This window comes from Anas acuta, chromosome 1, assembly GCF_963932015.1.
Source record: "Anas acuta chromosome 1, bAnaAcu1.1, whole genome shotgun sequence".
NCBI lineage: Eukaryota > Metazoa > Chordata > Aves > Anseriformes > Anatidae > Anas > Anas acuta.
This window is the reverse complement of record NC_088979.1, coordinates 113,451,139-113,464,454: the sequence shown is the minus strand read 5'-3', so window position 1 is coordinate 113,464,454 and position 13,316 is coordinate 113,451,139. Positions and strand designations below refer to the sequence as shown.

At 37.4% G+C, this 13,316-nt stretch overlaps 1 protein-coding gene across 2 annotated transcripts in view; it reads right to left on the bottom strand.

Annotated features, from left to right (window-relative positions):
- GUCA1C (guanylate cyclase activator 1C) overlaps window positions 1-9,531 on the bottom strand; it is a 34,702-nt gene extending 25,171 nt beyond the window's left edge. Inside the window, exon 1 of one of the 2 annotated variants that reach the window (XM_068693655.1) lies at window positions 8,760-9,531. In XM_068693655.1, the coding sequence (XP_068549756.1) occupies window positions 8,760-8,963 (204 nt within the window). In that variant the 5' untranslated portion in view covers window positions 8,964-9,531. Of the gene's footprint in view, window positions 1-4,038; window positions 4,488-8,759 lie in introns of those variants that run through there. The other variant, XM_068693658.1, reaches the window with a different exon arrangement.
- Window positions 9,532-13,316: the final 3,785 nt, after the last annotated feature.

Genomic DNA, 13,316 nt, shown 5'->3' with positions numbered 1-13,316 from the left:
CACGCTGTAGCTAAAACAAAACTGTCTCTGTAGGCAAACATGAGAAAAACATCAGATTCAGTAATCCTGCTCTGAAAATGGTATAAAATCTCATCAGTATTGGAAGGCATGATGCCATCTGGATTTCTTTAGAAATAATAAAAAAGTAACCCTTCCACATAGGCTGATAATAGTGGTTGCTCCTCTTTTTATTCTTCTATTTTTATTTTTTTTTTTCTTCACAGCAAGGTTATTAGGAACTATCTTGATATGAAAAATGGCAGAAAAGTAAAATATTAAAGAAGATACGCTCTTTATTATGAAAGCAGTGGTAACTCAATTGTGAGCAGCAGATACTAAAACCCTGTATTGTGAAACAAGGTCACATATCTTTAGACTGTGGTAGATTCAACTGAATACTACTTCTTTGAAGCATAAGACAAAAAAGACAATTGCTAGTGCTCAAAGTAGCAAATGACAAGTTTTAAATGCATTTGAATAAAAGTCTTATCTACAAATTCTTATCTAAAAGTTGTATTCATTTCTTGTCTTTTCCCCTTGATTTTTGGATCTATTCTGATGCTCTCCAATCCCACTGCCTTCTCCCTTCCTCAGCAAATCCTACCCACTGTTTGCTCTGAAAAGTGCCATTTCTCTCTCTTGTGTGATGCAGCTTGTGCGGCTGGACTTTACGCCCTCTCTTTCTCCTCCCGTTCCTTTCCTCCCCATGCTCCACTGCTATCAAATGATGCCCCACTGGTGCTGAGTGCCTACAGACACCTGCAGATGTCGTTTAACCCTCACAAGGCATCTACCACTGTGCATATCAGTTGCAGAGGGGAGCTACCACAGAAAGCACCATTTCAGGCATTCCCATATCCCAGCCTAGCCAGCTGAGTGAGGAGTGCTTTTCTTTCCCCATCCTGTCACCTCCCTCTGTTAAGAGTATCACTGTGAGCTCCACACATGCATATGGCTACTGCCCATCTCCAGCTAGCTTCAGAGTCCTTTTGCGTCTTTTCAGGCAAATGTAACTTACCAAGGTACATTTGTTAGACCAAGTTAGGCTTTCTCTCTCCTGTATCTTTGTCATAATGGTGGCTTTCTTTTAAGGGTTGTTTTCCTCTCCTCCGTAAACCAGACAGCTTTTGCTGTGATGAGGCAAGTTTGTAGTAGGACACAATCTTCAGTCTCTCTGCCTGAGAGCAGAGGACTCACTAAATTCCTGCTAACTCCAGCATGGGGAGGAGGAAATGAGAGTTCTTTACTGTTTCATATGGCCTCTTACCCATAGCACACAAGGCAAACTGTGTGGGATCAGGTGTACAGTCACTTGATTATTCTCTCACTGAAAACACTGATTCAACACTGGCACAACTTTGTTAGGTCATAATCAAAGTCCTTGTGTGTCTTCTATTATATTTCTACAATGATCTCCTTGGCTTTATGTATGAACTTAAAACAGAAAGGGAAAGCAGCGACCATTTAGAAGTACACCTACAGAAGCCTTTTATGCCTGACTCCTTTTTTTACTACTGCCTCATTATTCCTGACATGGAGATTACAAGTATAGCACAGTGATATGTATGCTGGTGATGAGAAAAGGAATTGTGCTTACCTGAGTTGTGTGTACTCTAGCCCAGGCATTTTTATCATTAAACTAAGCGCTCAGAGACATGATTCTGCTGATCTGGTTAGCTACACACACCAGTATCTATAAATAACCAGCAGACCGTGCATAATGAAATAATGTCTTATATTTCCCACAGAAACATTTGCAGCACAGTTGTTTTCATTTTAATGATTACGGGAAGCATTCTGAGATACTGACCTTATGCTTCCCATTTGGAATCAAAGACTTAACACAATAAGGGGCTCCTACTGAAGCTGTTGTTTTCATTAAGGTTTCTAGTCACCAGAGAAACATATCCTCCTCAAGCAGCTATGCATGTGGGGTCAGGAATACTTTCTTTTTTCTAGCTATTGCAAATTCACTGATTTTCCTGAACTGACGTCAAGCAAGTGGGAAAGAAAACCTCTGTCTGAGCAGTGTAATGACTATTAAACTGTTACTTTTAAGTGGTCTTACTAGAACTGACAGAAAACAGTCCTCTCATCAAGTCTAACCTGAGAGGTCAAGGAAGTGGCCTGATTCTAACTGGGAGAAATAGAAAGAAAACAAATCCCTCAACTTTTGCACCCTGATAATCTGGGGAGAAAAAGAAAAAAAAAAAAAAGGCAGTACTTAATTTTGAAGAAAAAAAATAAAAATGCTCAATATCAATGGTCTGTAAGAATCTTTTTAACATAAATTAATAAAAATCATTTTCAATTTAACTTAATAAATTCTTGTTTCAAGAGTCACCTAAATCTTTGTATTAAGGGCCATGTCTCTGATTTAACTCCCAACCCAATGACATTTTGATGCCACAGACTGTTTTCATAAAGGATTTCAGCTTAGACAAATTGGATTTTTCAAGTTAATAATGTAACGTACAGCTCTTTAACGGTTCTAAATCCTAGCTGCTGCTTCTTATCTGCCTACACAGCACAGCCATTTGGAAGAATTTAGGGTATTCAAGCACCCTTTCTATTTATTTATTTATTTATTTATTCTGTCACCCCTCACCAGCAAAAAAAAAAAAAAAAACAAACAAAAAACAAAACAACAAAACACTGAGTTAAGCATTTTAGAAGAGGGAAAAGATAGCCAAAAGACAGAAATAACAGTAAATGTGTAATTGAAAGGAGAGCCTGCCTTCTTCAATCAAGCACCATCGTTTTGATGTTCTCCTTGGTGTCTCAAGCTGTTCCCAAGCCCAGCAGACACTGTGAGCAACTTGCATCTCCTAGTGGCTCCAGCTAGAGATGCAATGATTTGTTGTAGCTGCTAAATAGCAATTGCATATTGGTGTTCAGCAATTTCATCCAAGTGCTTTCCTTGGCTTGTAGGAAAGGTGGGCTCTATGGAGCAATGCCCAAAGCGCTCAATCTTGGGGCTGCTATTCCTAGCCTCTTCTTTTACCTCTTACTGCAGCTCAACAGACTACCACGTTTATTCCCATACAATTTTTTTTTTATTTTATTTTATTTTTTTTTTTTTGTCCAAGTGTCAGCTCAGTTTTGGATAGAAAAGGGATCTGTCACTAAGATTTTAACTATCTTTTCAACACTCCTTCTCTGCAACCTGCATTTCAATTCCACAAGGGTTTGAACTAATATACCAAGTTGAGATTAGACTATTTCTTCTTTTCACTCTTCGTACATTTTCATTTGATATATATATACACATATATATTATTTATTTTCCAGTTTTCTTATTTCTTCTTCCTCCTGGATGGCTGGTATCTACTTATCTTATTCTTGCCTAATTGTATTTTTGATTCTATTTTTTTTCTTTTTCCTCTGCACTTCTTGATTCTTTCCATTTATATTTAGAACAAATAACACCATCTTGGGAATTCTGATTTAATGTAATAATTTGAGTCTATCATCCTTCCTCTGCTCAGAATTATTATTATTATTATTTTTAAGGAGTTGGGAAGGGAAATATAACAGCTGTATTACTGTTTTACAAACTTTCCAAATAACAATAAGAATGGTAGTAATCAGATAAAGAAAATAAAAAGATATTCATTGTAAATGTCCCCCAAAATGCAGCCTAATACAGCTGAAGAAACTTTACTTTAGAAACAGTGGGGAAAAACATGTTTTAAAAGGAGAATGAAGACAGAAATATTCACACAAAATTTCAACAGCGAAAGGGAGGAACATGACAATTTTCAGACTTTTGGCCAGTCCTACCTGCAAGGAATCAAACATTTCTGGTAGATTTTTGAAGAGCTCTTCTCTTAAGCCCCCTGAAAGACATTGGAAATAATCCAACAAATCCGGTTTTCTGATTTTAAGCTGTGCTGATGAGAAAAAGCGAAACAAAAAACACCAAAACAACTTCTGTTTACCTACTCCTCCTTACTTGATATCACTAAGCCAAAATCTTCCACTGTGCAAGCTAACATACACATTTCATGATGAAAATAGTCCAAGAAAGTTTCTTACCTGATTCATGTCAAAAATCTGAAACACCTGCTCAACATACATGTTCGCCTGAGGGTTCATATCACATAGACCGAGTATTGTCTTAAACTCATGGAGAGTAAGCTGTCCAGAAGGGCAATGGTTCATAAATCTCTTGTACCATTCACTGTTTTGTATTGCAGCAAAATCATCTGCTGATTCCCCAGCACCCATAACGCTGTCCGCCCTTCCTCTCCATCCACACCACACTGTTTACACAGTGCTCCTGCGTTCCTTGGCTTGCCTCCAGCTAGAGCTGAACCACAGTCCAGGAGCTGTAAAACTACCATAAACCTCTCAAAGATCCCTGCAGATTAGGTAATCCCTATTAGGCAAAAATAGAAACTCCATAGGATCATCCTCCGCAATCTGTTTGAACACAAGCAGGTTTGTCAATAAGCACATACATCTCCCTGGCCAGAGCTACCTCAACACCTCAACATGTTCTCAGGCTCATCCTGCATCTTCAGGGGCTATCTTGAAGATGAAACATGACGTTTTTGCTTATGCTGTGTACAAGCCTGTGTCAGGTTTGCAGCCCTAGTACTCTTACTAAGCATCATAATGCTTTGCACTAAAAATGTGTTGGCTATGATGACTTTGAATGCCTCCTAAACTGTGAAATGGTACAGCAAATTCTGTGTCTTGTATGGGGGGCTTTACTTTCAACCCTTTGTAAAACAGAGAGAATCACAAATCCTGCAAAATACTAATGATGTATATGGTGACACTAATGTGTACTAATGCATGTTCATCCAGCTGACAGAGGATACTATATAAACAGACCATACAATAGGATAACATTGGCATTGAATACAAATGTTCTGATAACCTCACACAGGAGACATCAGGTTATCTAAAAAAAAAAAAAAAAAATATTTAATTTCACAGACCAGAACCAGAAAAAAGTACATAAATCAGAGCTAGTGAGATTTAGGACTTCTTTGAAGGGTTTGAAAGCATTCTTCATGACCCTCCAATTAAAACACATACTTTGAATTTGAATTACATCCTTTCTATCCGAAGTAGGAGGTAAATACCTCTCATATAATCTTGATGTAAAAAGAAGTAGGAACATACCCTTAGTTATATAATTCTTAATCAGTAAGAGTAACTAAAATGTAATCATATTGCTTCATTTGCATAATACATTTAACACAAGTTCTATTCACACAATCTTAGTGATGGGTTCCCAGATAATACAGTGATGGAAATCAGTATATTTGAAGCATGTCTTATTGAAACTGGAAGCTGATAAAGCCACCTCCAGCAATTTCAGGTTCAGAAAGAAGCCTGCTCTTTCTCTGTTATTTGCTTACAACCTCAATTCCTAAATGACAGACATACTGCAAGATATGAGATCCCAAATTCTTCCTCATTCAGTAATGTCAAAGATCTGGCAAGAGATCTTTACTATCATGGCAGTAGACAAAATACGATCTTCTAGCAGAAGAAAAATAACACATAGACTTTAGAAAAAAAAAGAAAAACATCCCTGTAGTTTTCAACTTGCAGTGGGCAAGGCAGTCTGAATAATAACTTTTAGCAACTATAAATGTTATGACCTGTCAGAAAGTTGATTTATATGTAGCTTTTTTCACAAACAGATAAAAGAGGATATCTCCTTATTCTATTAAGAAGTACTTAAATAGTTTTTGCTGACTGGATCAGGTAGGCTGTTATGCCACGGAAGTATGAGAGAGGGCAGAGAGGCTTGGTTCATGTAACATGCGAAGAGCTGAGTCATCTCGTAGTAAGATCCTTTGGCTGAGCTTAGCGTGGAAAGGAGCCTCGAGCTGGATTTCTGCATTAAGACCAGCATCCAAAAGACAAATCCATTTTGATTGCACTACTCAGAAGTCACACTTGTGTTAGGGAAGAGTTGATATGGTCAGAATGATCAAGAGCAGTATGAGGACAGTTTCTAAGAAAGCCTATGACAAGCCATAAAAATTCCATATGTTACAAGAGAAAAACATAACCAAGCTCATCTAGATGCTAAGTGTAGTATCTGAATCCTGTTGCTATACTGTTGTAAAACACTGCAGTTCAGTTAATGCATTTCTTTAAGCCTTTCTAACTACTAAATTATACAAACAGATTGGACAAGGAGTAAAACTTGACAGCCTTTTATCTGGGAGTAGATGTCACATTCTTCTTAATATTCCCTGCTGCAAAAGGATACAGACTGTACAATCACAGGTATACGACGATTCTTAATGTGCCCTGCCAATCCTGCCTTCAAAATACCTTTTCCTGAGCCTTCTGCCGCAACAGCTCAATTAAGAAAATATACAATGAAATCCGTGCATCACATTACAGTAGCTAATGTCTGATTGTTAAAACATCTTGCAGAACTGGAAATGAAGATCAGATCTTTAGCTGGAGCTCATTATTAAATAATGAAGTTTTAAGCCTAGCATAAGCAGTTTTATAGTGGATTTTATGAAGCCCTAAAGGCCAAATCATTGTTTAATTTCATCAAAATGGGGGGAAGACTTCCAAATGGATAAAATATTGAAACATCTTTTTCTGTCTAACATGGAACATTAATTAAACAAGCTCTTCTGGGAAGAGCAAAACAAAAGCCTTCATTTGTACAGACTCTGTCTATTGTCTGCTAAATCTCCTCACCCTGGTACCCTGGCTCCACCCTGCATCCTCACCAGGCAAAAGAAAACAAGTGCCTGATTGCTGTGCCAACCAGCTGCTGCCTTGAACAATGAATAAAAGCTGAGTTCTGCATGAGTGGGGCAATCATCCTGGGTGTGTCCCTGCTACCCAGCTGCCAATTTTTATGACAACTTTAGGAACTAATAAGCTAAAATTCCTACTCCATGAAGTTTTATTCAAATATGTCGATTGATTAAAATGTTATGGGTTGAGGAGAGAACAGAATTAGAGATCACTAGATGGGACCATGTAGCAATAAAACTCTGATGGGCGTATAACCTGGCAAGTTTAAGGCCTATGTCTTAGTATTCATCAGATAACCTGAGCAAGCTACTCCCTGGATACTAAGCTATTTGAACTAGAAGGAAGGCTCTGTCATCAATAACTGGTAAAAAACAAAAACAAAAACCACAGCTGATCAACTAAAAGACATTCCCCTTTTTATAAAGCTCTCCCCCTTGTTAGTTTTGAGCTCTTTCCCTATTTAGACAGGTGCCAGGTACACACATGTCTTGTCCTCATGCAGAAAGGCTAGCTACTTTGACAACATATTTATTTTTTTTTTCCCTATGGAAATAACGTAGACATGGAAAACTGTTTTCCACAACTGTAATCTGTTGGACTGTAATTCCTCAAGTATATAAAAAGCAAATATCAACATCAATAACCACATTCTAAGTACAATGAGTATTACAAACAAGTGAAGAAAATTGTTACAGTTTTAATTATATTTACTATTACAAGGGTTACAGATACTAGAAAAAGCTGAAAGAGGTGGTGAAGAGCAACTGCACCCTGAAAGTCTGTGATCTAACTTATTCTGCACTTGCTGCCTGTACTGGCTACACTATTTACTGAGTAGAATAGGTATTTTCAAAGATAGGAACCACTAGCAACAGTAGTGACAAGTTCTCCTGGGTATTTCTGTTGGTGCAAAACTATTCAAAATGGTACTTTGCTATTCCCTCTCCCCATCCTCAGTTATTCCACGGCAAGTACCCAGGTTCCTGATGCCTGCAGTTGGTCTTGCATTGGGATGCCATCACCTTGACAGAAATCTGATTTTCAAGAAGCGTTCATTTTACATTCCAGTTTTCTGAAAAGTGACTTAAGCAAGTTGAGGGCTCAATTTTCTGATACACTAATGTTTTTACTTATTTATGTATTAATGTTTTTACTCCATGATAGACCCATTTGCTTTTTCAGCTGGAAGCTGACTTTGATTGTTGTTTCTACTATTGACAAATCAGCCTAAACCTTATTTCAGTCAAGGAAAAACATTTCTGTAGGAATTACAGATGACTCTCCATTTCTGTATTTAATAGAAATTTTTATTTCCTTATTTGGCTCAAGGAGAAAATAACAAGGCACAATCTTCTGGATGGGTCTCATGGCTGGAAAGAACCTGTATGAACTCTGAGTTGGAAGAACAAATGACAGAAAGGCAACCAACAACTCCTGGAGGCTTTTGTGTTAACCTAGGATGTTAAGAAGTAAAATTGGGATGAGGAATTTAATCAGAAAGATGTATCTTTGGAAAAGGGGGATTGACCGATACCAACCTAAGTCATACCAGGTGCTCAGAATGAATCCAGAAACCTTTATTTGGTGACAGAAGAAATCCTATCATGGCTGTGTTTTATATTCTTAAAGCATTAACAACAATGGACCCAGACAAAAATTTAGTGCTTTAAAAAATATTTTTTCAAGTAGAGTTATGCAAATAAACTTCCAACTACAAACACTCACAGAGAATAATAATAAAAATACATGTTACAAAGATGAGAAGTTATTCAACAAATATTAGAACGTAGGTGATTTCCAAAACAGCAAAACGTGCTGGAAACAGAGCATTCAAAATTTTTTACCTGCCATTCCCATTTATTTGCCAGTAGTTTTCTATTGAATCGCCTCTGATTCACTTCTATTACCTCTGAATAGCCAGCATTACCATCACCCTGAGACATGTTGCTGAACATATAAAATGTTATAGCCATAAGAATGTCACAAAATTAAAAATAAATTCTTACCTTATTCATGTCAAATGTGTGAAATACTTGTTCAACATAGCTGTTAGCTTCAGGAGTAAGTCCATGCAGATCCAGGACTTGTTTAAACTCATGCAGACAAAGTTGTCCAGATGGGCACTCCTTCATAAATTTTGTGTACCAATGGTGAATTTCCATAGCGTTAATGTCATCAGCTGATCCAGCAGCACCCATAGTGTCAAACATACCAGGTAACCTTTTTCAGTATTTATTCATCCAAACGTTCATTCTTGCTTCCCAGCAACAATCACTCAAACACCAGCTCTGCCACTGAGAGCTACTTTAAACCTCTTATAGATCGCTACCAATATAGACTAAGTAAATATAGCACCCTAGCAAGATTACCAGTGCCCAGTTTCAGGGCACCATGGTTTTATCAGCTGATCACAGTCTTTGTGCACAGTCAGTTTGCAGAGCCTCAGCAGGGCATGAGGACACATTGTGCTGATTCTCATCTTGTGTTGGCATCTGTGGTGCTAAGGCTATATAAACTGGATGAATATTGAGTAAGCAACACGCAGCGACTTTGAGAGTAGTTTCTAAACCTGTTTTAATAATTCACAAGATTTTAACTAGACCTTCAGCCCAGATGTCCTTTCACTGTTGCAGTGGCTATATTTACAAAGATAAAGCACACGCTCTTCACAGTAACTTGTGGAGTCTTGATAGAAACTATAGCATATTGGTAACCTGAAGGTTGGATGAGTTGCAGTCACTTTGCCTTCTCACTTTTTTTTTTCCCCCCCCCGGGAAGAGGTTACACAAGAAAAGATAAGCTACTGAATACATTAGAGGAAACAAGAAGTTGATCTAAGTCCTACCGTGAGACATCAAGGTACGTCTACAGGAGCTGAAAGAGTTTTAAATAGTAAAAAGCACATAAATAATGCTTTGGTGAGTGAGTTTCAAATACCGCCCTCAAGTAAAGCTTCTATGAACATTTCTTCTATTCTTATTTTAATAGCTGGATAATATTTTGGATACTTTTTGGACAGCTGCCTTAAAGCAACTGACTTTTCAGTTTTAGTACTTTTCTATATACATTGGTCCAAGTACAAGGTATTACCTTATAGGCCAAAACTATAAAATTATTTGACTTGGATAACCTGAAAAAATGAAAACAACTATACACTAAGCACAAAAACCATGACATTGTCTTTAGAAAGCATTTCTACAAGTGTCTGAGTCTTACATAAGTCACTGCTGTCCTAAAAAATGTTCCCCCACTGCCACTGTGCATTCAGTCTCATGCTTTCCCTTCCCTTAGGTCAGCATGAATTTTAGTATGGTTGTACCAGGGAACAACTGTAAGAACAGATCCAGGTAAAAGTTTGCAATAAAATTGAATACTAATAAATATAGTTAGCTGAAACTACTTTATTTAAGCTTTGCATTGTCTGGTCTCACAAAACAGTGTGTTGTACAAGAAAATAGATCAATTGAGTGGGATGGAAAAGAGTGACCAGCAGCAGAGTGAGTGAAAAGCTGCTTATTTTGTACAGAGAAATTGAATAATTGCAGTGGAATGCAGTCCTCCCATGGAGAAGTGTGTAGCTGCATAACCTGAATTTTCTTTTGAGTGAAGAGTCAGTCTGGTTTAGTTGGGAATAGTCAACACAACAGCCATGAGAGACAGATGCTTTAAAAATTTCATCTCTATGGTACATTAGTTGTGTGTGCACAGAAAGGGAGGCATGAATGACCCTGGACCATGCTGCCTTTGTGTGTTTTGAGCTCTGTTTAATTTTTCAGGTGAATAAAGATTTGGGACACAAAAATCATGTAAAATTAGAATGGCAAAGTATTCCAGAAGAAAAAAGTAACATGGAAGAAAAATCAAATGCAAATAGGAAATGTTTTCAAAGGAATTCTTGTATTCACATTCCTGTTAGCATAGCTTTACTGGTGGATTATAGCAAAGTACAGAACTTAAGCGTTATGTTGGCAACTTTTTTTAGCAATTTAACACTATCCTCACTTTCACTCCGAGGAAAACAGGCTTCTCTGGTTAAAGCACAATTGTCTCAGGCTCATTCTATTTACACACCAAGGTTAACCAGGGATTGCATTTCTTCATATGTATGACGCTACAAAGCAAAGTCAAGAAGCAGAATGAGGGAGAATAAGAAGGTAGTGAAGAATTTGGATTGTATATCCACAGGCAACATAACGGCAATGTAATATTGGGGGAAAAGCAGCTGGAAGAGGAAACCAAACACAGAGCAGGGAGACGGATGGGACTTTGAAAATGTATAGCCCTACAAGAAAAGATGAAAAAATTAATTTGATGCCATAAAAGAAGTACGTGGCCTGGAAATGAGAAACTGAGTTTACATATCAGGTTGAAAAATGGATTTCAATTCCAAAGAAGTCCTCATTCCAAAGACCTCATCCTCATGCACATGGGCATGGAAAAAAACAGAACCAAAAAAACACGTCACGTGGAGCCTCTGCACACTCTACCGGATGACACCTGACTTAGACCTTCATGATGTAATGAAAGTTACTCAAGATTACTAACACAGGTTATAAAATAAAGGTCCTTGAGGCTCTGATAAATTGTCTAGTTAATGTCAAGTTTTCTACACATGATGCTATGAAATATGGGGGGAAATATAATGAGCATTTGAAACCTAAAATCGCAGACAGCAAATCCCATGGTATCACGACAGAGATATCAAGAGCTCTTTTATGGAAAAGCTTCAAGGGTGTAAACTCTAACCCCAGCATTTTGCCCATAGCAAAATTCTGACTAAACCTCAAAGTGCTGTATATTAGCACCATCAGTCTCTGCAATTCATAGCTTGCACTTGAAGGATGTAGGAAAATAGCACCATTTAGAATTTTTTATTTGATCCCTTTGCTACAGTAGGATGCAACAATCTTACTTGTGGCCATAAAAATTGCAGGCCTCTGAACTGAAAAAAATCCTACTCTATTTCCAGAATTATTTGAAATGTTTCTGCAAAATAATTTGAGAAAGGATCACTTGGAAGTCTTAAAAAAATGAAACGTTTGCATTATTACACCATGGAACTAATTGTCCCACAGAAGTAAACAAATATAGGTTCAAAATGCAATTAGACAATTATGTATAAGAAAAATTCATGAAACAATTTATGAACGTTGTTATCTGACTAAGTAGCCATGGGCTGCTAGAAGCAGGGAGGGTGGCTGAGGGGCATCTGTTCCCCAGATATATGCCCCTAGCTACTGCCGGAGACAGAACAAGAGACCAGAAGTACTTTTGAGCTGACTAATGAGTAGGGCTATTTTTACTGTCCAGACATGATCCAAAGAATGTTTAATTGCCTTATCTTTATCCAGCTGGTGGTCAGACTGAAGGAATGAAGGCCAATTATTTTGGAAAAAAACTAAGCTGTTTGTGAAAAAGGTCCTATCCTAGATGGATGTCTGGCTACAATACAGGCAAACCCGGTTTATTTGTAGTTTACATATTTATCATAAAATTATTGATGTCAGATTTTTTTGCTTACAGTTTTCATTTGCATCTTCCCATCACCTTTTGCCGCAGGCTTAACACTTCCTTATTAGGATACTTTCTATTTAAATTTTCTTATAAGCTTTTCAGTGTGCTCCTATCTGAAGATATGCAACTCTGAATACACAGTAATAAACCTGTAGATCAGTGATTTATTATTATGTCCTATACCTGTTCTCTAAGAGGCAAAAGCAAAACACACGTAGGAATCTGCCTGTTGTCAAAACCATGATGTGTACAGAGACAAAATTGGGTGTCACTGGTATAGCTAGTAAGAGAAGAAAATCAGAAGAGTTGTGACAGCACACACTAAGGAGACAGCTAGACCACAATTAACCTTTAATACTTCTTATGTTGATTTTCTTTTTCCTAAATTAGTTAATCACCAGTGGTTCTTGTAAACTTTGACAGATGTCTCTTGAAATGAATTTTGTAAATTGTTTCCAAAATGTTGGTAAGGTCACTTAAATAATATTCTAATTCTACTAAAGCCCTTTATATAAAGAATTGAGGTGACATCATTGTCTGTCTGGAACTCTTATGCAACACAGACACCACGTTATCTTTTTTGTTGTTGTTGAAAAAAAAAAAAAAGACAACCAAACCTATTCCCTTCCCACCACCCTATGTGAGAAGAAAAAGATGGGAAAAATAATAAAAGTTATCCTTCCTTCGGAAGCATACTAAATATCATTGTTTCATTAATTCCTTTTGGTGAATTTTACAGTTAATGTTTATAAACTGACTAAAAGCTAAAACTGAAAAACAAAAATAACATGCTCAGCACCACCAGCCTTGAAAAGAAATCTTACATTTAATAAGTAAATCATAACTTAATTTGACAGTAGTAATTGCATTTCATTTGTCAGTCCTTGCTGGTGTAGAGTCGGGGATTATCTAAAGGTCAAGATTAGTGCTCTGTGAACCGGCACAGGGATTCACAGCATGCAAAACACCACATTCCCCCTGAGTGTCTGGGCACAGAGAGGCTCGGTAGGAAACTGAGTACATTGAGCTCCAGCACACCAGGGCACATC